At 43.4% G+C, this 22,752-nt stretch overlaps 1 protein-coding gene across 4 annotated transcripts in view; it reads left to right on the top strand.

Annotated features, from left to right (window-relative positions):
• Positions 1 to 22,414, top strand: part of EHF (ETS homologous factor) — a 37,659-nt gene extending 15,245 nt beyond the window's left edge. For 2 of the 4 annotated variants that reach the window (XM_063641862.1, XM_055281944.1), the window contains exons 2-9: positions 3,131 to 3,230; positions 5,772 to 6,017; positions 8,350 to 8,412; positions 10,885 to 10,953; positions 11,083 to 11,151; positions 16,050 to 16,112; positions 17,672 to 17,867; positions 17,971 to 22,414. In XM_063641862.1, the coding sequence (XP_063497932.1) occupies positions 3,134 to 3,230; positions 5,772 to 6,017; positions 8,350 to 8,412; positions 10,885 to 10,953; positions 11,083 to 11,151; positions 16,050 to 16,112; positions 17,672 to 17,867; positions 17,971 to 18,070 (903 nt within the window). In that variant the 5' untranslated portion in view covers positions 3,131 to 3,133 and the 3' untranslated portion in view covers positions 18,071 to 22,414. The remainder of the gene's footprint in view (positions 1 to 3,130; positions 3,231 to 5,771; positions 6,018 to 8,349; positions 8,413 to 10,884; positions 10,954 to 11,082; positions 11,152 to 16,049; positions 16,113 to 17,671; positions 17,868 to 17,970) is intronic. The other 2 variants (XM_055281946.1, XM_055281947.2) reach the window with 2 other exon arrangements.
• Positions 22,415 to 22,752: the final 338 nt, after the last annotated feature.

Raw genomic sequence — 22,752 nt, 5'->3', positions numbered from 1 at the left:
AAGTGTCTTCACTCTACACCTGAAAAACTGCCTCGGAGGAGGGTAGGACCCGGCCAAAGGCCTTCTGCTACACTAGCCCTGGGCCTCATGTGCCCACCCTGAGGACATCTTTCCCTGCAGCTCCCTGCCCAGTCGGAAGTGCTGACCTTTGCTTACAAGCCCAGGTGAGCTCAAGCGAACTCTGACTCACTAAGGGTTAAGCCACACAAACTCTTTTACGAGTGGAAACCACTTAATGTGCCCTGTACAAAAGGGCCCCTCAGCATGCTGGCTGCTTTCCCTTGGAAAGGGAGTGCCGGCACGGAGCAGAGCTATGCACAGGCCATCTTTTTGCGGGAGGATGGTGGTGGGGCAGCTGCCACCCTGTAGTCTTAAAGGCATCTCTGGGGGTTGGGAGAAGTTCTGGAAGCTTCCAGAAGGTCATGGTGGAAAACGACGTCGGCCCTGAGGAGAGGGGCTTGTGGGCATTTGGCCACAGGTGGAGAACTGGCCTATATTGTTCTGCAACATTTATTAAATTCTTTTTTTTTTCACTACTTGCCAAGGTCTCTATGGGCATGACCTCATTCGATTCTTACAGCCCTTTGAGTTTGGTGTTGTTCCCATTTTCCAGGTACAGAAAGTGAGGAACAGAATGTTTTTGGCTAGACAGACTTGGCACTGGCTCAGGGTCACCCACAGTAAGCAGGGGAACTGGAATCTGAGCCTGCATCTCTCCAGCTCCAAAGCCTGGGTGCACAGCCTGCATGCCACCCTGCTTTCTGTTTGTCAGGAAGCATAGCTGGCCCAGGCAGGTGCTGCCACTGAAATGACCACTTTGAAACAACCCTGCAGGCAAATCCTTGTGAAAGAATTTGAGAGAAGCCTTCCCCTGCCTGTCCTCCCTAAGCCTGGAAGGCCAATCCCTCCATGCAGATGGGCTGGGCTCTGAGCTTCAGCCCTTTCAGGGTTAAACAGTAACCTTTCCACTGCTTGTGGTTGAGCAAATGCTAGCAAGGAACAAGCCCAGCCTTGAGCAAACAAGACACTGGGCCCTGGGCCCGCCTCCTTCCCCCAGCCACCCGGTCTGGGGACTTAGAGATTTTCTTTCGCCTTGAAGTTCCCAATCTGATTTCTTAGCTTTAGGGCAATTGCTCTACAAAGGTGGATGGGAAAATACCCAGTTATTATGAAAAAGGAAAGAAGGTTTGACTTGAGGTTGTTTTCTTTCTCTGAGGGTGAGAGTCAAAGAGGTTTTCAGAAAGGGAACCTATGATCAGTATCGTCACCATCTTTAAATTTTCAAGTGGGGAAACTGAGGCCCAGCATAATTTCTGGTTCAGGCTATCCACAGAGCTAGTGACACTCCTCATCATAACACCTGACGTGTATTCGTGCCCTGCTTTGTGCCAGGTGCTCGGGGTACAGAAACTCATTTAATCTCCAGCCAATGTACAGACGAGGTATGATTAGCTGCATTTTGCATATGAGAAAACTGGGGTTCAGAGAGGTTAGGTAACTTGTCTGGGTGAGTACTAACCTTAGCTAGTAAGTAGGAAGGCTTGGAATCCACCCCAGCTCTTCTGGCTTCAAAGCTCCTATACATGGTGCCAGGACATAGAATCCAGTTCTCCTATCTTCCCACCCAGTGGCTCTTTGCTGTTACAATGTCCATCATCCCTACTCTGTCTTTCCTTCTCCACCTTCTACTTAGGCTGGATTCAGTCCTAATTATTTACCAAGCAACAGTGATGATGATGCTAATAATCATCATACATGTTTGTGTGTAGCCTAGTTGAACCTTTAATTACTGCTCTCTCCCCAGCACCTAGAATAGTGCCCAGCCCATTATTGAGCTGATAAATATTTGTTGAATAAATGAATACATGAATATATTCGTATGCCTTTTGCAGACCCCTCTTCTCCCCTAACAGGCCCTACACAGAACAAGAGGAACAGTAGCTAAATTAGGGGAAGGAATGCCAAGGGCTGAAAATCCTCTGGGTTGGCAATTTTAATCCTGTGGACATTGGTAATACCCAAGGATGCAAAATTTCCCCAAAATAAGCAGAAAATTTTCCATGAATTGCTGCTATAAAGCTGAATTCCTCTCCCCACCCCAACATTTTATAAAGAGTAAGTGACTTTTACAGCCTCTGGGTATTGCCCAATAGCAATCTGGAAACAGGCTGCTCTTCGTTTAAATGACTGAACACACTGTTGGGGCTCTGGTCTGAAAGGTGGAGGGTGCCCCGCTTGGGAGTAGGGACATTATAAATACTGGACAATTGAAGACAATATTTCTGCAGTGTAAAATATTTGCATTGTTATAAAATAAACCCAAACAGGCCCACGGAAGAAATCTCTTCTCCCAAGTCCTTTACTGAGCAAAATGATCCCACAGACTGAAGAAGACACTTTCACTGAAGTCAGCTTGGAAACCCACTAAATTCTCCAGGTCTCTAACAGGAGAAAAAAAAACTAGTTATAATTTTTACCAGAAAGGAAATTTTTTTTCTTTACCAGAAATGGGCAGTGTCTGTCAGAGAAACCAACTGATTCCTGATATTATCACAAAGCCAGATACTTGAAGAGCTCTATTAAAATATGACTGAGGCCCTCTGACGACCAGCCCAGCCTGTGGCAGATACCCGCACTGAGGAAACTTGTTACTGGGTGTGCAGGTGCGATTGCAGTCCGAGCTCCCACACAGGTGCTGGGGCTGTGCTGCCACCAGCTTGGATTTTCATTGACTGAAATTGCACTTTAAATACTTTAAATAAAATCTCTTTGGCATTTTCAGTTTTGTAAAAAAAAAAAAAAAAAGAAAAAAAAACCACTTGGATGCCAGCCAGCCTCGCCCTGGGAGCAGGTATTGCATTTTCCTCCCGCTTCATTCCTGATCAGAGATTATTCATTTATGAATGGGTGGCTGTAAAAACTTGCCTCATGCATATGAAAATTGAACCTGGAAATTTTTAATTGCTGTGAGTTTTGCTTTTACAAAAAATGCTTTGGCAATGGGTGGCAGGCAATGGGTGGAAGGACAAATTCTCTTTATTTTCTTCCTAAATTTACTCTGTGATCTGCACTTTCAAATGACATTTGTCCAAGAGGCACTGACTGAACAGGCTGTTTGATCCCCTAACAGATCATGATTCTGGAAGGAGGTGGTGTAATGAATCTCAACCCCGGCAACAACCTCCTTCACCAGCCGCCAGCCTGGACAGACAGCTACTCCACGTGCAATGGTAAGAGGGCCCGTGGGTGTTGGTGTCACTGCTGTGCTGTGGGGGCTCTTTGCTTTAATTCCTCTCGCAACCTAGTGTTTGAAAAATGTAGGCTTTTCAGCAGAAGATGTGGGACAAGAAGGAATGGAGAAAACTCAATTTTGGAGTTCCCTACCAGCCCCCAGGGTTCCAGACAAAAGCTCGTTTGAGATATTCTATTGCCTCCTCCCAAAATTCAAGGTTCCAGATTGACAGCCTGGCAGTGAGGGGGGTAGAAGAGATGCCTAAAGGAAAGACTGTCTGTTGAAGCTTTTCACAGTGTTTTGCTGGGATATCAAGATAGGCTAGGAGAGAAAGGGTGTGTGTGTGTGTGTGTGTGCGCGCGTGCATGGAGGTTAGGAAGGAGAGGGTTATAGCAGTTCAATCTTTCTTTTTTCATCTTCCAGTGGCCTCTCTTTGCAAGGGGAGAGGAGATGTGTAAGGAGAACAGGTGTTCTCTCTAGAGCTTTAATCTAGAACACGTCTATTAGAAGAAGAGGGGACCTGGTGGTGGGGTGTATAGAGGGTTTGGTGATCAAGCCTGTGGCTTCCTGAATCGAGTTGAATCCCTGAATCAAGTTGAATCTCTGAATCAAGTTGTTGCTGAATCGGGAGCCCCATACCCCATTGTGAAGCCCTCCAGTTTAGGCATTCAGCTGTGCATCCAACAGCAGTGAGTTTAGGGAGCTCTGGGCCTCTTCCCAATCCACACCCACTGCTAATCTGCCTGCCAGAGGCTCTGCTGTTCGAGTTTGCTTTGAAATATGGAGATGGTTTGTTGGTGACCAGAGCTTGGGAGGAGGCAGAAGTGGGATGATAATGGGAGAGTTATTCTGCAGCAAGTGCTAATCCACATGGAGCTCCACCTCTTTTAATTTGGAATCCTAGTCAAACATGGTTGAAAGGGTGAGCAGGTGAGCTTCCCTTACTCAGTCACCTGTCCCCCCAAACTGCTGCACTTTCTGGGCAGCTGCATTTTCTGTTGTGGGTCTCAAATACCCGATCATACTAAAGTTTGAGAAGAACTGATCTGGCGTGACCTTGAAGAAAAAGTTAGAGACAGTTTTCTTGCACTATATTTTCTTCTACTGGTCCACCCTTGAGTTTGTTGGAGTATCCATGTGTCATGTTCAGTTGGATTTCCCCTGCTTCAGGTTGGTGAGATGCAATAGTCGTTGCCACTTGCCCCTCTCACTCATCTTTCCTGAAAGAGAGCTCCTTCTCAACATCTATTTCCAAGGGAACTGTAAGCTCTCTCAGCCCTGTTACATGCTCTCAGGTGCTGGCTTTGTCTTTTCCATTGCCCCAGAACTTCGTGCAGACTATGGAATGTTTTTTTAAGTGAGCATGAGTCACATATATAAATGGTTAGCACATATTAGGCTCAGCAATATTTATCCAGTTTAATGAACTGCACTTCTTCATTGGTATCTGAATGTACCATCTTGTAAATGCACTTCCCAACTCCTCAGATGCCTACCTTATTTCTTCTTCAAAAATACATTCCATTAAATAAATATACGGTGAGCATCTACTATGACAAAGTCTCTGAGGTCATTTTTTTAGGTGATACAAAGACAAGTAAAACAGTCTGTGACCTCAAGCACACAATTTACAAAGGAGAATAAGACGGACGGCACTTAGAGACTTGTAGAGAAAAGCAGAACATGACAAAGCCATTAGAAATACCAGGCTTGTCTCCTGGAGAGTAAGAGGACAGTGAGCTCTTGAGGCAAGTTGGGGGGATTGGGGATGATTTTACAGGGTGGTCAGAGTTCGAAAGATGGGTAGGAATTCAACAGGAGTGAGAGGTAGAACACAAGCTGAGCTGAAAGAACAGCACAGAAAAAAGACAAGAGTTACTGGTTACTTGAAGAAGAGTTAATGAAGAGCCTCAATGCCTAGCTAGGCAGCTTTATACCTAATTTCAGTGGGTGATGAGAACTACTAAAGGTAACTGAGGAGGGAAGTGACATCATGATAGCTATAATGACTAGGCTGGGGCAGTGGGATATCAGTCCAGTTAGCAGATCAATAATCTGGACCACTTTGAGGAAAAGCAAAGGCATCGTAGAGAAAAGAACCTTAATTTTAGGCCTTATTTTTAGTTGAAAATGGTCTGAGTTTGGTGTGTGTGTGTGTGTGTGTGTGTGTATAAGAGAGAAAAAAATGAGAGAGAGTGAGTGAGAGAAAAGAGGAAGAGAACTATTTGGGTATGGACAGTAAGCTAATAAATTGCTGAAATGATAGCAATGCTCTAGCTTTCATGATATTTTACTTTGGGTGAGGTGGGGGAATGAGCTCTGAGCACTTCAGCTCTCTTGTCCTCATCCAGTGCCCAGGGGTAGGTAGCAGGCTAGGGGGGACATGAAGATGCATTTCTGCTCCATCCCCCACGCCGGCACATACACGGACTGTGGTTGTGTCTCTGAGATATCTGGCAGCCAACAGTGCATCCCTGTGTCAGATACTATGGCCAGGAACAGTCAGGGGTCACTCATGAGTCTGCCTCCTGTTTTGTAGTTTCCAGCGGGTTTTTTGGAGGCCAGTGGCATGAAATTCATCCTCAGTACTGGACCAAGTACCAGGTGTGGGAATGGCTCCAGCACCTCCTGGACACCAACCAGCTGGATGCCAGTTGTATCCCTTTCCAAGAGTTCGACATCAACGGCGAGCACCTCTGCAGCATGAGTTTGCAGGAGTTCACCCGGGCGGCAGGGACGGCGGGGCAGCTCCTCTACAGCAACTTGCAGCATCTGAAGTGGAACGGTGACTCTCTCTTTCTGTGTCTCTCCCTACCCTGCTAGGAGCCAGCCGGAAGAAGAGAGATTCTGCAGATGACAGGATTCTTTGTCAGGGACAAGAAAGAGTGGTCTCACCTCCAAATTACCATGTCCCAAGACAGGGAAATGGAAGGAAGATGAGAGGACAGGACTGAAGCCTAGGGTACCTGGTGTGTCTAATTCCTTATAAACGCCAGTGTAATTTAATTCTTTCCTTATGGTGATAATTTTCAAGAAGACAAAAGCTGGCTAGGAATTCGTAGAATACTTACTACCCTTAGAAAATGTTTTCTTCTTTCCTTTGCAAGCAGGGTTCAATAGTTTAACATCCAGTCACTTGCTTGTTAAAGATCATCACGGTTACAAAAAAAAAAAAAAAAAACAACCACACACACACACACACACACACACCCTTCTAGACCTAGGTTCTTAAGATAGTGTCCTAAGGGTGGTAAGAAGATATATGAAATTAGAACTATGTTTGTGTTTTGGGAGGGGAAAAGACTCACAATACTTCAGAAGATTCTTAAAAGGTCTGTAACTTGAAAAAAGGGTTAGAACATATGGTCAGACACGTATATAGGGAATGTTTCTGTGGTGGTGGTTTCTGGAATTTCTGTTGCCCTAATGCCCCAGATGACTCTCTGAGGCTTCCCCTAGCACAGGGATGGGCCACCACTCCAGATGTTGTCCTTGAGTGGTAGATTATTCACACACGAACACATCCTATACTGACACGTAAGACCTAGTAGGGTGGACAACTGACCTTGCAGAACGGTTTTGACACTGGCATAAGGTTCCCCTGATAGTGGCTGTAAAAATCTAGCTCTTCTGAGAACTATGGGAGTCCTGAAAAGTAGCAATATTTAAGAACAGGGAGTTGGCCTGTCCGCACTGGAAAAGGCATTTGTGTCTTGGTAGAACCCATGTTTGGGCAAGTAACCGGGACTTGGGCAGCATGAGCTCCAGGGCTGTGAACCAGAGTCATACCCTGGCAACAGCCATCAACACTGAAGAGGACCTGGGGCCTTGCAGCAGAGCTTGTGGCTGCGGCGGCCATTTTAGATGATGTCATTCAGCTCCCTGGCCACGCCCTGCTTCCTGCCCACCTCACATTGGTAGCTGCTCTTTTTTCTTTGACTAGAATCAAACCAAACAAGGCTCTATAAATAACCCTCAGGGATCTTCAGAAAGATCAGACTTACACTTGAAGAATTAAAAACGTTTACCTCCACCCCCTAGTTAAATCCACTCCTTTAAAGCTTTGCCCTGATTGAGGTCTGAGGCAGGGAGGCCTGAGAGGTGCTGTGGCCGTCTTTGACCTTCTGTCTCTGACCTCCCATGATTTGTTTGGTCTCACCGCATGCTGCTGTAGCCTCTGAGTTCCTAACGTCCGGCCAGATTTCTCACTCTTTTGTTGTTTGCCTTTGTGTAAACATTCTATTAACTAACATTTATTGAGTATTTACTTATACTAGGCACTGTAAGTGAACTAATTCATTTAATAACTTTACAACAAAGTAAATATTGTGCCCATTTTATAGGTGGGAAGATTGAATGTCAGAGAGGTTAAAGGCATGGCTTCTGCTCTTGAGATGTTTATAATCTGTCTGGGGAAGAAAAACATACTAGATTCATTTGTGCATTTACAAATATATATATAAAAAAGCACACGTATATATGCTTTCATATATGATAATGGGAGAGGAGTTGCAAGCAAACAAGCTCATGTGATGTGTGCTGCTTGTACATGTGCTGAGGCATAAATAAGGAAAGAGTCACCACATTTTATCCAGACATGTCTCACAGATTGGATGTAATCATGATGGCTTTGATTAATTTTAAATCAAAGAAGAATCAAGCTAGTTAAAATGGTTTTCCCTACATTTTCATTTTCATATCATATCTTAGTATGGGAAAGCACCTTAGAAGTCATCTAGTGACCTTATCTAGTTTAATCTTGTTACAGATGGGGAAACTAAGACCCAGAAAGTTAAAGGGCATACACCTTCCTCATAGCTAGTAGTGGAAAAACTGAGCTTCTGAAGTTCTATTTCTACCATACTGGATGCCTTTACTATACCACATCAAATAATTGCTTCTAATGTAGTGCCTTAGATTCCTGATTTTCTGGGGTCAGAGACTGCAGGCTTGAGTTTGTAGAGGCTGACAGAGAAACTCCCTCCCATAAACAAACATAGGTGACCAGGCAGTAGGATGGCAGAAGGTCTGCAAAGAAGCCAGTTCTGTCCCTATTTAAGCATCCAGTTCTGGCTCCATCTGGGCCCTTTCTGACTATCCCAATCTGTCCTTCACAGGCCAGTGCAGTAGTGACCTGTTCCAGTCCACACACAATGTCATTGTCAAGACTGAACAAACTGGTGAGTAGTAGTGGACAAAGGGAGCCAACCTAGCCTGGCAAAGCTCCGGGGAGGACAGTTGGGAGAGGGCAAGAGAGAATGTGGGAGCAAGTTTTTGCAGGAGACGCAGGGAGGCCTTTTCCCTGGCTGTCTCTGATGGGCCACCCCAACCATGAACCTCATTCGTGCCCTTGAGACCAGTGACTGCCACCTATTTCCGATTTATAGACTTATGGGGAGCCACACTTCTCTGCCTCCTACTCCTGGTTGTGGCATCATCCAGACCTCAGGCCAATAGCCAAGGAAATGCAGAATATATGGTGGGCCTGCCTCCCCACCTTAAAAAGTGTCATGGGACTGGACTTGGTCAAGTTTGGAAAGAGAAGAGGAAGGGTCAATGTCTCCTCTTCTCTCCCTCCTCCCTTGATGGGAGTGTGTTTCACAAAAAGGGGAAATATGCTGACTTGGTGTTGTAGTTAACAAATTTTTAGGGGTCCTGGGGAGCTTCTGCAGAGATGTACAAAGGTACCTGCAACCCAGCTCCTGCCTTAGGTGTGTTTTTGTATGAAGGACACAATTCTGGGCTCTGAGCAAAGTCCACAGTCCCATAGCATCTACATTTATTTTTGTTTCCTTTCCCCTGTCCTAAATCTCTCTCCTGGAGACTGTCCTCCAAAGTCCATGAGCCATCATAAAACTGTGCAGCAACTATTGCTCCTAAGTCACTCCCCATGTTCATGCCTGGGAGCCTGGGAGCCACGTGGGCCAATCAAGCTTTCCACAGGCCTCCCTGAGGATGCGTCCCAGTCACCAAGGACAGAATTTGACCTGCAGGTGATTTTTGAGTCACTTGGGGCCAAAATTGGCCCGTGCAGTTATTTACCCTTTCATAAGTGGGCTGGCCTACCATTATTAAAGAAAAAAGCAATAGCTGCTAAGCATGCGAATTAGGCTTTGCTAGCCCTGCCCTTCTCTTCGGAGGCCAGGGGATGGGCCATCTGGATGTTCTGTGCTTTACAGGCTTGGCCTTGCCCTACAGATGGACGCAGGACTTGGTCAGGAGGATGGCACCCCCTCCCCTGCTTGACCTGACAGATAGCCCCACCAAAGGAGCCAGGGTAATACTGGAGAGGTCCCAAATAACTTGATAATTCTTTCTTGACCATCTAGACATTCTTGTGTTGCCAGTTCAGAAAAGCTGAGTGGAAGGGTGGAGAAGAAGGTCCACCCTAGGAGGAGGGGAGAAGAAGCTCATAGAGGGGCCAACACCCCCAAAAACTTCTTTGGTTCAGTTTGTTTTCAGAGACAACAACAGGTGTACAAGGTGACCCAACAAGGAGAGAGGGTGTAACCCCAAGAGATTGGGCTTGGGGTGTTCAAACATGTAGCTATTAGCTAAAATACTGGCTAAATCCCTATGTCGTAAACACGAGGACTTAGCCAGTAAGTCAGGTTTTGTATCATTTGTGCTATAAAAACAAAATGAAACTCAGCCAGTGGCTTACACGCCAGCCCTAAAACTCAGAACCCAGCAAGGAGGGGAGCTGAGGGTAACCTAGGTCTGCGGTGAGGAGAAAGCAGGAAGTTTCTGGTGAGGACGAGGTGAGAGATCTTACAGCTTTTGGCTAGCCAAGAAACAAAATGCTTCTGTTGGAGACCAGCCCAGATCTGGGGGTTGTGTGGGAGTTGAGCTCCATTTGGGGTAGGTGGAGGGGAGTTCCCTTTGAATCTGAAATCTGAAGAGTCAATCAAAGTGAGACGTGCTTACCGCAGCACACAGAAGAAAGAGAGAGAGAGAGACAGAGTACAAGAGCACTTCTTTTCTGCGATGGGGCAATGGGGCTTCACTCTTAAAAGGTGTTTGTTTGATTTAGTAACACAGTCCACCCCTTCTCCTTGGTTTTGTTTTGAGAATTTTATGTCATCCTTTAAGCTAATTGGAAAAATCCTAGAGGGAGGGGGCTGTCACCCAACTTGGATGACAAATCTCTGGATTTCAGCAACGAAGAAACTGTGATAAGATTGACTAGACTCTTCCTGAAAGAAATATCATTAACCCCTCAAGGGCTCATTAATTATTTACTATACATTTAAATAAATTTATCCCTAACAAGGCCTTCCCCCCACCACACTCCAGGGTAAAAATATTCTGCTGATTATGCAGTAGAATGCAAAACAATGCCAAGCCAGGTCAGGAAAATTCCCAGGAACCACTTGGTCTAGGACAGGTTCCCATTCTTGCAACTTCTCTCACTTCCCTAAAAGTGCAATAGGTATGGAACACATGGATGAGGCCATTGCCCTGAGGATGCTGAAAGGAAAATTAGACAACATTATTATAAAGTAATGCAGCTGAAGCAGAATCATATCGCTTGTCTCTGAGGACCACTCCTCACCCCCCATACTTTGTTGATGAACAATGAGTTAGAAAACGCAGGCTCTTCTTCCTGGGGAGAATGATCACTGACTATTCTCCTTCTCTATTTTTTGTAGACCCTTCCATCATGAACACCTGGAAAGATGAGAACTATTTATATGACACCAACTATGGTAGCACAGTAGGTAACTAACTCCCTGACACTTAAGGCCCTTTACATTCTTATTTGGTTTGTCTAAGAGCCACAGTGTTCTATTGTGAGGTGGTGGGGGGATGGGGTGCTCTAAATGTCCTTTATCTTTTCATGGCCACAGACTTGTTGGACAGCAAAACTTTCTGCCGGGCTCAGATCTCCATGACAACCACCAATCACCTTCCTGTTGGTAAGCTGTCATCACATCTGAGGCTGGGTATGCCTAATGCTTAGGGAGAATCGGTGGGAATTACCAACACTCTACATTTCTGCCTTGCTGGAGTCTTTCTAATTAAAGGGCTAGGAAAGGGATGGGGTTACCATTAGACGAGGTATACTTATGGGAAATAAGGCAATATTTAATTTTCAACAAACTACATTTGGCTTTAGAGAAAGAATACTTCATAGTGAAATTCAAAGGTCTGTGAACCTGTAGTGATGGTTTCTGGGTGAAGGGGTAGCCATTGGAAACTTCCAGAATCCCCACAGTTACACTATTTTGTCCGTTTTTAAGTCTAATTCTGATGACTCATGAGTGCTCTCTAATCAGTCAGAGCACCTGCATTTTATGAGTTATGTTCACATTAGCTGCATTTGGTTAAGCTTGGATGCAACTGGGGCTATCCATGCTTCTTAACCAAGGTTACACTGGGTGAGAAAGTTGGGATGTTGGGAGTCTGGAAAAGGGGATTTCAGATTACCACCCCCACCTACAAATAGGTGCATTGGCATATACAGTGTGGGAAATGGTTGAAAGAGGATCTTGTGGTTTCCCGTGATCTGAGTACGAACTTGTGGATCTCTTTGGGTCTATGAAATGGCACTTAGACATCAGTCACAAGTGATAGTGCCTCTCTCCTGCAATTAAATTTGGAGCAACTTCAGAACTGGGATTTAATTGGGTCTTTGTGAAAGAAATTAGTCTGCAACCATTCCTTCCTTTTTTTTTTTTTTTTCTGTTTTTGTTTTTGCTTTTGAGAACTGAAATAATGAAAGGTTTTGGTTTGAGGTTTTGTTTGGGTCAAGCCCCTTAAATGAGATGGGGCTGGGAGCCAGTGTAAATGCTTCTGGAATTGAGGTTAAGAGCTGAGGCCAGCATAGCTCTCGACTTCTCCTTCCCCCAGTAGTCCTTAGCATTATGTGTCACTTGAAGTATTTGTTAAAATTAGGAAATAGATCAAACACTGGCAAGGCTTGGCTGTGTATTTGCTATTCTGGGGGAACTGAGCCAACCGGGGTAAAATTTCTGTGGCAATCATTGCCACTCAGTCAAGACCATGGGGTTCAGGGCTGAGGAAACCTCCTAAGTCACACTCTGAGTTCCTCTGTGACTTCCTACAGTGTCATCTCCCACATCCTTCCATCCTTGCAGTTGGGTCTCTGACTTACGGCAAAAAATTCCAACTAAGAATAAAGCTGAACCAACCACTTGCTGAGCCTCAGGGGCTAGTAGGTCTTGAGGCACCCGGGAAACCAAAACATCGTAGTTACAGCTCTGCTGCCCTGACAGCCGGGCCATCCTCTTTTCTACATCTTGACGTACAGCTTCTAGAATCTCAAAATCAATAGGGGCCTTAGAGGCCAGCTTCTGCTTTCGCATTTGCAGTAGCAAGGAACTCGCTCTCTCCCAAGTCCACCGATTGTATTTTTCAATAGTCCTTCTTAAGATGGGCTCAGGAATCTTCTCTCCTTACCATTCTGATCCTTGTTTGCTACAGCTCCCCCATTCCTATCCTGTGATTGTAACCCAGGCTGGAAAATGAGATCAACCACCCAGGCCCTAAAGAATCAATGCAGTCTCTGGGATTGGTGTATTCATTGGGGTAATAGCCCTTCAGTAGGATAGTTAATTACAGCCTTATATGGGTCAGTTTCTTTCAGAATAGTTTACAGTCTCTACTGCATGGAACTAGAACCCCCGGAAAAACCTTGGTCATTTGCCTGAGTCTTTATATTTCAAGCTCCCATGTAATTGAATGCAGTGAAATATCTTTTTATGTTTTAATGCTGGTTACCAGATGAGCTAAGGCGAGGCTCAGCATAAACTGATGCCCTCTGTGATAAACGTAGGTGGGGAAAGAGGATTTGTTTTGATTTCTCTGTCATCTGCCCATTTCATAAAATGCCCGCTGCCAGTGTCCTGTTCTGCTCGACAGTCCTCCAGCCTGTCATGCCAGCTCGGGCTTGATGTGTTTATCCACTGACTTGTTGAGCCTAAAGCTAGGGTGGCACGGTCTATTAGAACACTGAAATTTGTATATCCCGTAAAGAAATGGCTCACGGCTGAATCATAAGCAAATGCTTCTAATCTTTGCTTCTTGCGAAGCAGCTTAGCTGAAGTCACGCTCTCACACTTGCATCACAAACCTGTGGCTTGTTGCTGCCCCTGCCTGGACCAGATAGGACCTTGGCCTGGAGTGCCTGGGAGCCAAGCAAGAGAAAGCCAGGCTGGACAACTTCTCCAGGGCAAGCCATTATTTTATAAGAATGAATCACTTAACCACATGGCTAACTTCAAAGGTCTTGACTTTTATTCTAGGGCAGAAGGAGGACACATATTAAAGCCAGGTTAAAGATCAAAAGATATCAGTGGTAAGGCAGGCCAGTGATTCCACGGCTTACCCCTGCACACGGCAGCAGGCAGAGCGGGACTGGAGGAAATTAGGTTCTTCTTTTGCCTTTGACTGCTTATTCCCCTTTATGATGACGGAAAGATTTTTATTTGGGGATTAAAAAAAGAATGTTCCTAGCTGGATGGAGCCTAGCTTGGGTAAACGGCTGACAACTCAAAGAATATTTCCTCATGGTTTATCTAGTCTAGGGATTTTAGAGTCCATGGACTGCTACATGGGCCACGGCCCCCTGAAATTGTTGACAAAATTTCATGTGTATATATATGTGCATTTTTTTTCTGAGGAGAGGGTCCAAGGTTTTCATCTTATTCACAACAGCACCTGAACTCTAAAGTAACTGATTCTAGATCAACTAGGAACCCACAAAAAATAATTGAGGCCAATATACTGAGAGACTCTTGTATTTTTCTGAATTCAACTCCTGGCTCTGAAATAATGGCCCTGCATCCCTCCTGGATGTCATTTGAAAATGAGCTTTGCTTGTGGCCTGCTGGGTAAATGCCACTCTTTGTCTGCAGTACAACGTGGCCCTGTCAGAGTGATGTATCACTTGGAAACCGGGGTGGATGCCAGACCTGTCGCAATATTGTCACATCCTGATGCGATGTTGCAACCTCACCCTGCAACCTACAAGGAGGGAGAGTGAAGTCTCCTTGCATTTCCTGTGAATTTGTCCTCTCGGATTTCAGAGAAACCCAAGTCAGGTGCAGACCCTGCTAGTGACAATGCCAGGAGAGAAATTCTTAACCAGGATGAGAGGTTTCTTGTTTACCGAGGTCTTATTAAATCCCTCTCTCCATCCTGCCATGACGTTTCGAGAAATTGCTGGGGACACTGAGTCTTGGTTAGCTGGGTGATAAGATGGTTGAAAGGGTCCATGAACGTTGGGAAATATAGAATTGTCAGATTGAAATTATCTTTTCTACTAACAAGAGCATTATAGAAGTGAACCTGATTCTTGGCAGGAAAGGCTTGTGTGAAATCTGTTATGTGCAAAGGGAGATTATGTGCAGGCCACCATTTCTGGAAATGGCATAGAATCGTGGTTATGAGTAAAGCTTCTGGATTCAAACTGTTTGTGTTCATATCCTGGCTCCACATTCCAGCTGTGTGACTCTAGACAAGTCAGTTGACCCCTCTGTTTCTCAGATCCTCCACAGCTGAAAACTGTGGATCATATTAGTACCTGCGTCATAGAGTTATTGTGTGAATTAAATAAAGTGATTCATTTAAAGTGCTTAGTACAGTGCCTGGTACATAGTAAGTGCTCAATAAACAGTAGCTTTTTTTCTTAACCAATTTAATTAGGATCTAATGGCTGGCCGTTCATAGCTTTTTTGAATAATAGGCCTCTCTTGATAATCGAATGGATGCTATGAACCCTCTCCTTTCATATATGGTTTCAGTCAGTCCAGGGGCCCTTGAAGGCCACACTGGGTCAGTGCACCCTAGGTTAGGAAGGGCACATGGAAGAGATCAGTTTTACTGGCCCAATTTCTTAAAATAATTGGCTTGTATTTAGGGACCACTTTGTATTAAAATTGGCTGGTTTTTGAGTGTGAGAGTCTTCATAAGATCTACTTTTGTCCTCCCAATACACACATACACACACACATACACACGCACACACACACACACACACTCACACACACACACACACGGCTAGATCATTTAGTTTTCTTTCTGAGAAGAATTTTTATTTCCCAGGTCCGCCTCCATCATCTCCTCTTTGGTAATAGTCGCAGGGGTTGCCATAATGAGTCATTTGTTAAACTAATCTGTGTTTCCATAGTCCACTGTGGCCCTCTGTATTGAGCTTGGGCCACTCAATGGCCCCTTTGTCAGGCTGATTAAAATGTAACTTTGCATGCCAAAAAAGGGCACTCCTCTGGCTTAAAAGCCATCTTCCTTTGTTATAAATGTTTACATTTTTGTATTATGTAAAAAAAAAAACCCCACAAATTTTTCAATGATCTAAATCTTTCAATGGCTTGCATCTTTCTCAGTCATGTCCTTAAAAGTCCTATAAGGCATTAATGATCAGAACCTCAGCTCCTCCGTCTCTGCCTCTTACAGCATGCATATACCAAACACACATCAACCTCAGGGCCTTTGCACTTCTATCTTATACATGGAAGGCTGTTGCACAAGCTTTCCGCATGACCATCTCCCTCATATCCTTTAGATCATGGAATCAGAGAGGTCTCCTATGACCACCTTGTATCAAATTGCAAATTATTCCCAAGTCCATACATCTATCTCCATTTCTTAACCTGCATCATTTTTCTCCATAGTATTTATCATCTCTGTTTTGTTTGGTTCACTAGCACATACTCAAAGAGTGCCAGGCATGCAATAGGTGCTCAGTAAATATTGCTTAAATGAGTGGATGCATGAATGAAAAAGAGAATTATAGGAAATAGGTCAATCAAACAGCTCTCATTTTTCTCCTTAGCAGAGTCACCTGATATGAAAAAGGAGCAAGACCCCCCTGCCAAGTGCCACACCAAAAAGCACAGTAAGTTGGCTGGCTTTCAGATGGCCTTTGGTCCTTCCCATCACATCGGGCACGTCTGGAGGCCACTAGTTTTTTGGCAAATATCACCTCTGTCTGCTGCCTTCACGTCTTCATCCCAAACAGGATGGAGTGAGAAAATAGAGGCATCACTTGCTAGCAAAGTAACCCCCCTCTGCAGCTGTTTCTCTAAGTGGAACCCTACTGGACATTTCCTCCTCATTCTGTCATATGTGCTCCAAAACTGAGACACCCTGTGCCTAAGAACTGCTTGCAAGGCATGGGGTTAGCAATTTCCGTCTCTCCCAGAAGAAAAGGGTGGGAAGAGGAGCGAGATAAGAAGAAACAGCTGAGATGTATCATCCTTTCTTTTGCTAAATGTTGGCCTCCTACCTTTGTGGAGTTACCACTCCAAGAAATCACTATTTTTTCTTAAGATTCAACACTGCTCTTTGGGAGTTGGGTCTCCTTCAGTAATACAATCTTATGAACATATATGAAATATCAGAGACATGGAATTGTGGGTGGAACACAGAAAGAAATCAAGATGGTATAATCTAGGCCTGTAATCCCAGCACTTTGGGAGACCGAGGTGGGTGGATCACTTGAGCTCAGGAGTTCAAGACCAGCTTGGGAAACATGACGAGACCCCATCCCTACAAAAAATACAAAAATTAGCTGGGCATGGTGGCACATGCCTATAGTCCCAGCTACTTGGGAGACTGAGGCAGGAGGACTGCTTGAGCCAGGGAGGTCTAGGCTGTAATGAACTGTAATTGCACCACTGTACTCCAGCTTGGGCCACAGAGTGATAACCTGTCTCAAAAAAAAAAAAGTATAATCCAGAAATTATAAGGAATTAGAATGTCTTTATCTGCTCTTCCACATAATCCCACAAAACTGAATTAATGCAACTCCTCAAATGGTGGGTGGGGTGGGGGTGGGGCATCAAAAATTCAGTGGGAGTAAAGTTGAATTTGGTTGATAATCTTATTGCAGTAGTGGCTTCATTTTCAAATTGGGTCCTCTAGTCCCTGCGTGACCACCCCCTTCCCTACCACCCTCATCTATTCTGGGAGTAAACATTCTAGAGCCTTTTTGATTTGCATTTGGCTGAAACACAGTTGCTGGGTCAAAGCAATTTAATTGGTTGAGGTACTAGATAAAAGTGGTTGAGAGTTGCTCTCTGGGGAAGTAACAGGTTGAAATGAACCCCAAGCAATTTGTGAATAATAACTAGCAGAAACTTCCCCCGGCTTAGGAGACCTAAGACCTATTCCTTAGTCTTGGCTATGTCACTAGTTAGCTGTGTGACCCTGATCAAGTCACTTAAGTTCTCTGTGCCTCAGTTTCCTGATTTGTAAAATAAAATATTGTGCTAGTTTATTCTTAAATACCTTTTTAATGTCCAACATCTGGTGATTCTGCGATCCATCTTCCCCGAGAAGTAGGGGAGAAATGAGTATCTCCTATTTGGAGGCAGATGACCTAACTCAATGCTCTCTGCCCTATCTTTGCTGTGACTTAGGTCATTAATAACCTCCCTTTCTGCTTTTCATCAGACCCGAGAGGGACTCACTTATGGGAATTCATCCGCGACATCCTTTTAAACCCAGACAAGAACCCAGGATTAATAAAATGGGAAGACCGATCTGAGGGCATCTTCAGGTTCTTGAAATCAGAGGCAGTGGCTCAGCTATGGGGTAAAAAGAAGAACAACAGCAGCATGACCTATGAAAAGCTCAGCCGAGCTATGAGGTGAGGAGTTTCATGTCTCTGAAAACAGTAAGGCTGTACGACCCATTATTTACCTAGCAACCTTCATCTGATAAGTCGCCTTATGCAATCTCCTTTGTTACAGATATTACTACAAAAGAGAAATTCTGGAGCGTGTGGATGGACGAAGACTGGTATATAAATTTGGGAAGAATGCCCGGGGATGGAGAGAAAATGAAAACTGAAGCTACCAATACTTTGGACACAAACCAAAACACACACCAAATAATCACAAACAAAGAACTCCTGGACGTAAATATTCCAAAGACTACTTTTCTCTGATATTTATGTACCATGAGGGGAAAAAGAAACTACTTCTAACGGGAAGAAGAAACACTACAGTTGATTAAAAAAATTATTTTGTTACTTCGAAGTATGTCCTATATGGGGAAAAAACGTACACAGTTTTCTGTGAAATATGATGCTGTATGTGGTTGTGATTTGTTTTCACCTCTATTGTGAATTCTTTTTCACTGCAAGAGTAACAGGGTTTGTAGCCTTGTGCTTCTTGCTAAGAGAAAGAAAAAAAAAATCAGAGGGCATTAAATGTTTTGTATGTGACGTGATTTAGAAAAAGGTGATGCATCCTCCACACATAAGCATCCATATGGCTTCGTCAAGGGAGGCGAACATGGTTGCTGGGTTGAATTCCAGGGTCTCAGATGGTTAGGAGAAAGTGGATGGATGCTGGGAAGTTTAACCTGAGCCTTAGGATCAGTCAGTGGAGAATGGGGACTTCCAAAACCCAAGGTTGGCTATAATCTCTGCATAATCACATGACTTGGAATGCTTAAATCAGCAAGGAGAATAATGGTGGGGTCTTTATACTCATTCAGGAATGGTTTATCTGATGCCAGGGCTGTCTTCCTTCCTCCCCTTTGGATGGTTGGTGAAATACTTTAATTGCCCTGTCTGCTCACTTCTAGCTATTTAAGGGAGAACCCAGCTTGGTTCTTTTTTGCTCCAAGTGCTTAAAAATAAGTTGGAAAAAGGAAATGGTGGTGTGGAAATGGCTGAAGAGTTTGCTCTTGTATCCCTATAGTCCAAGGTTTCTCAATCGGCACAATTGACATTTTTGGCTGGAGTGTTCTTTGTGGTGAGGGCTTTCCTGTGCATTGTAAGATGTTCAGCAGTATCCACTCATGATCTCTAACCATTCGACACCAGAAACCCCCCAGCTGTGATAACGCAAAATGTCTCCAGACATCACCAAATGTTCCCTGGGGGTGCAAAATTGCCCTTGATTGAGAACCACCAGTTTAGCTAGTCACTATGAGGATGGTGGTTTATTCTCAGAAGAAAAAGATATGTAAGGTCTTTTAGTTCCTTAGAGTGAAGCAAAAGCAAGACTTCAACCTCAACCTATCTTTATGCTTTAAATGTTAGGGACAATAAGTTGAAATAGCTAGAGGAGCTTCTTTTCAGAACCCCAGATGAGAGCCAATGTCAGATAAAGTAAACATAGTAATGTAGCAGGAACTACAATAGAAGACATTTTCACTGGAATTACAAAGCAGAATTAAAATTATATTGTAGAAGGAAACACCAAGAAAAGAATTTCCAGGGAAAATCCTCTTTGCAGGTATTAATTCTTATAATTTTTTGTCTTTTGGATTATCTGTTTACTGTCCCATCTGAACTGATCCCAGGTGAATGGTTTATTGCCTAGATTTGTACTCAGAGGAATTTTTTTGTTTCGTTTTGTCTTTTAAGAAAAGAAAGCAAGCATGAAGAAAATAAACAGAAAACTCAGCTCAGGCACAATAGTCACCAAGGAGTTAAAAGCTTCGTCTTCAATAGGGAATTATTCTGGGGGTCCTGGAGACTTATCATTGAGCCATGCAATCTGGGAAGCACAGGAATCAGTAGACACTTTGAAAATGGATTTGAACATTCTCATCCCTTTTGCAGCTTTTCTTTTTGGCTCTCTCATGTCCTTGGCTTGCTCCTCCATTCTACCTCTCTTTCTCCAGCAATAATATGCAAATGAAGACGTGTATCAATAAGAGGGAGTGCTCTTCATCAACTAATAGAACACCTACCACAGTGTCTTAGCTGGTAGAGGTGAGCAATTCATATTCAAAGGTTGCAAAGTGTTTATAATATATTCATGAGGCTAGAAGTAAGAAGAATTAAAAATTTGTCCTAATTATAATGAGAACCATTCTAGATAGTGATCTTGGAGCACCCATGAATAACTTTCTGAAGGTGCAACCAAATCCATTTTTATTTCTGCCTGGCTTGGTCACCTCTGTAAAGGTTTAACTTAGTGTTGTCAAGTAACAGTTACTGAAAGAGCTGAGAAAAAGAACAATGAACAGCAAAGGTCTTGACTATGTAACTCAGACATTCCTGCAGAAAAGACATATGTTGCTTTACAAGCAAGGCCAAAGAACTGTGGGGCCTTCCCAGCATTTGATTGTTCATTACATAGAATGAATTAAATATCCAGTTACTTGAATGGGTATAACGCATGAATATTTGTGTGTCTGTGTGTGTGTCTGAGTTGTGTGATTTTATTAGGGGCATCTGCCAATTCTCTCACTGCGGTTCCTTCTCTGACTTTGCCTGTTCGTCATCTAAGGAGGCTAGATCCTTCTCTGAGTTCACCCTTCCTCAAACCTGTAAGTTTCTCACTTCTTCCAAATTGGCTTTGGCTCTTTCTGCAACCTTTCCATTCAAGAGCAATCTTTACTAAGGAGTAACTGAATGTAAAGAGTACCAACTACAACAATTCTACAGATGATTAGTGGATTGTGTTGTTTTTTGAGAGTGAAGGTTTCTTGGGACCTGGTGCCTGATTAAGGCTGGAGTATTAAGTTCTCAGCATATCTCTCTATTGTCTTGACTTGAGTTTGCCGCATTTTCTATGTCCTGTTCGTGACTTGGAGAACTTAAAGTAATCGAGCTATGCCAACTTGGGGTGAGAACAGAGTACTTCCCACCACAGTGTTGAAAGGGAGAGCAAAGTCTTATGGATAAGCCCTCCTTTCTTTTGGGGACACATGGCTCTCACTTGAGAAGCTCACCTGTGCTGAATGTCCACATGGTCACTAAACGTGTTATCCTTAAAACCCCCGTATGCCTGAGTTGAAAGGGCTCTCTCTTATTAGGTTTTCATGGGAATATGAGGCAGCAAATCTATTGCTAAGACTTTACCAGGCTCAAGTCATCTGAGGCTGCTAGATATTTGACTTGGTAAGACTTAAGCAAGGCTCTGGCTCCCAGGGGCATAAGCAACAGTTTCTTGAATGTGCCATCTGAGAAGGGAGACCCAGGTTATAAGTTTTCCTTGGAACACATTGGTCTTTTCTCAAAGTTCCTGCCTTGCTAGACTGTTAGCTCTTTGAGGGCAGGGACTATGTCACTATTATTATCAGTCACTATTATTTTCCTATTACCTAGCATGAGACAAGTACACAACAGATATTTGTTCAATGAATGAATGAATGTCTTCTAAAAGACTCGTCTGATTGGGAGACCATATCTATAATTGGGATGTGAATCGTTTCTTCAGTGGAATAAGAGCACAACGGCACAACCTTCAAGGACATATTATCTACTATGAACATTTTACTGTGAGACTCTTTATTTTGCCTTCTACTTGTGCTGAAATGAAACCAAAACAGGCCGTTGGGTTCCACAAGTCAATATATGTTGGATGAGGATTCTGTTGCCTTATTGGGAACTGTGAGACTTATCTGGTATGAGAAGCCAGTAATGAACCTTTGACCTGTTTTAACCAATGAAGATTATGAATGTGTTAATATGATGTAAATTGCTATTTAAGTGTAAAGCAGTTCTAAGTTTTAGTATTTGGGGATTGGTTTTTATTTTTTTTTTCCTTTTTGAAAAATACTGAGGGATCTTTTGATAAAGTTAGTAATGCATGTTAGATTTTAGTTTTGCAAGCATGTTGTTTTTCACATATATCAAGTATAGAAAAACGTAAAACAGTTAAGAAAGAAGGCAATTATATTATTCTTCGGTAGTTAAGCAAACATTTGTTGAGTGCCTACTATGTGCATGGCATGGGCCCATATGTGTGAGGAGTTTGTCTAATTATGTAGGATGCAATAGATCTCGGTAGTTACGTATTGGGCAGATACTTTATGAATGAAAGAACATCACAGTAATCACAATATCAGAGCTGAATTATCCTCAGTGTAGCCTCTTGGAATTCAGTTTCTGGAACTAGAGATAGAGCATTTATTAAAAAACTCCTGTTGAGACTGTGTCTTATGAACCTCTGAAATGTACAAGCCTTCACAAGTTTAACTAAATTGGGATTAATCTTTCTGTAGCTATCTGCATAATTCTTGTTTTTCTTCCCATCTGGCTCCTGGGTTGACAATTTGTGGGAAACAACTCTATTGCTACTATTAAAAAAATCAGAAATCTTTCCCTTTAAGCTATGTTAAATTCAGACTGTTCCTGTTTTATGAAAGAATTATATTTTTCAAAATATGTTTATTTGTTCGATGGGTCCCAGGAAACACTAATAAAAACCACAGAGACCAGCCTGGAAATGTGTGTTTCATTCTTCAATAAGCCATTCAACGCTGGGCTTAGAGAAAATGCACTTAGCCTCTAGCAACAGAAAACATACAGCTTCTGCGTTACTTTACTCAAGAAGCATTTATGGAGCATCTACTTCATGCCAGATATTGTTCTAGGCACCAAATTATAGCAACGGATGAAAGAGACAAAAATCTCTGCTCTCATAAAATTTATGTTGTATTGAGTAGAAACAGTCAAGAAAAACCACAAATAAATAAATAAAGCATAGCATATTGGATGTGTAGTAAAGAAATATAGAGGAACAGAAAGTGCTAGAGCACTTAATACAATAGGGGCATGTTGTAAA

Source organism: Symphalangus syndactylus, chromosome 6 (genome assembly GCF_028878055.3).
Source record: "Symphalangus syndactylus isolate Jambi chromosome 6, NHGRI_mSymSyn1-v2.1_pri, whole genome shotgun sequence".
NCBI classification, from domain to species: domain Eukaryota; kingdom Metazoa; phylum Chordata; class Mammalia; order Primates; family Hylobatidae; genus Symphalangus; species Symphalangus syndactylus.
The sequence above is the reverse complement of the archived record's forward strand: the minus strand, read 5'-3'. Positions and strand labels throughout refer to the sequence as shown.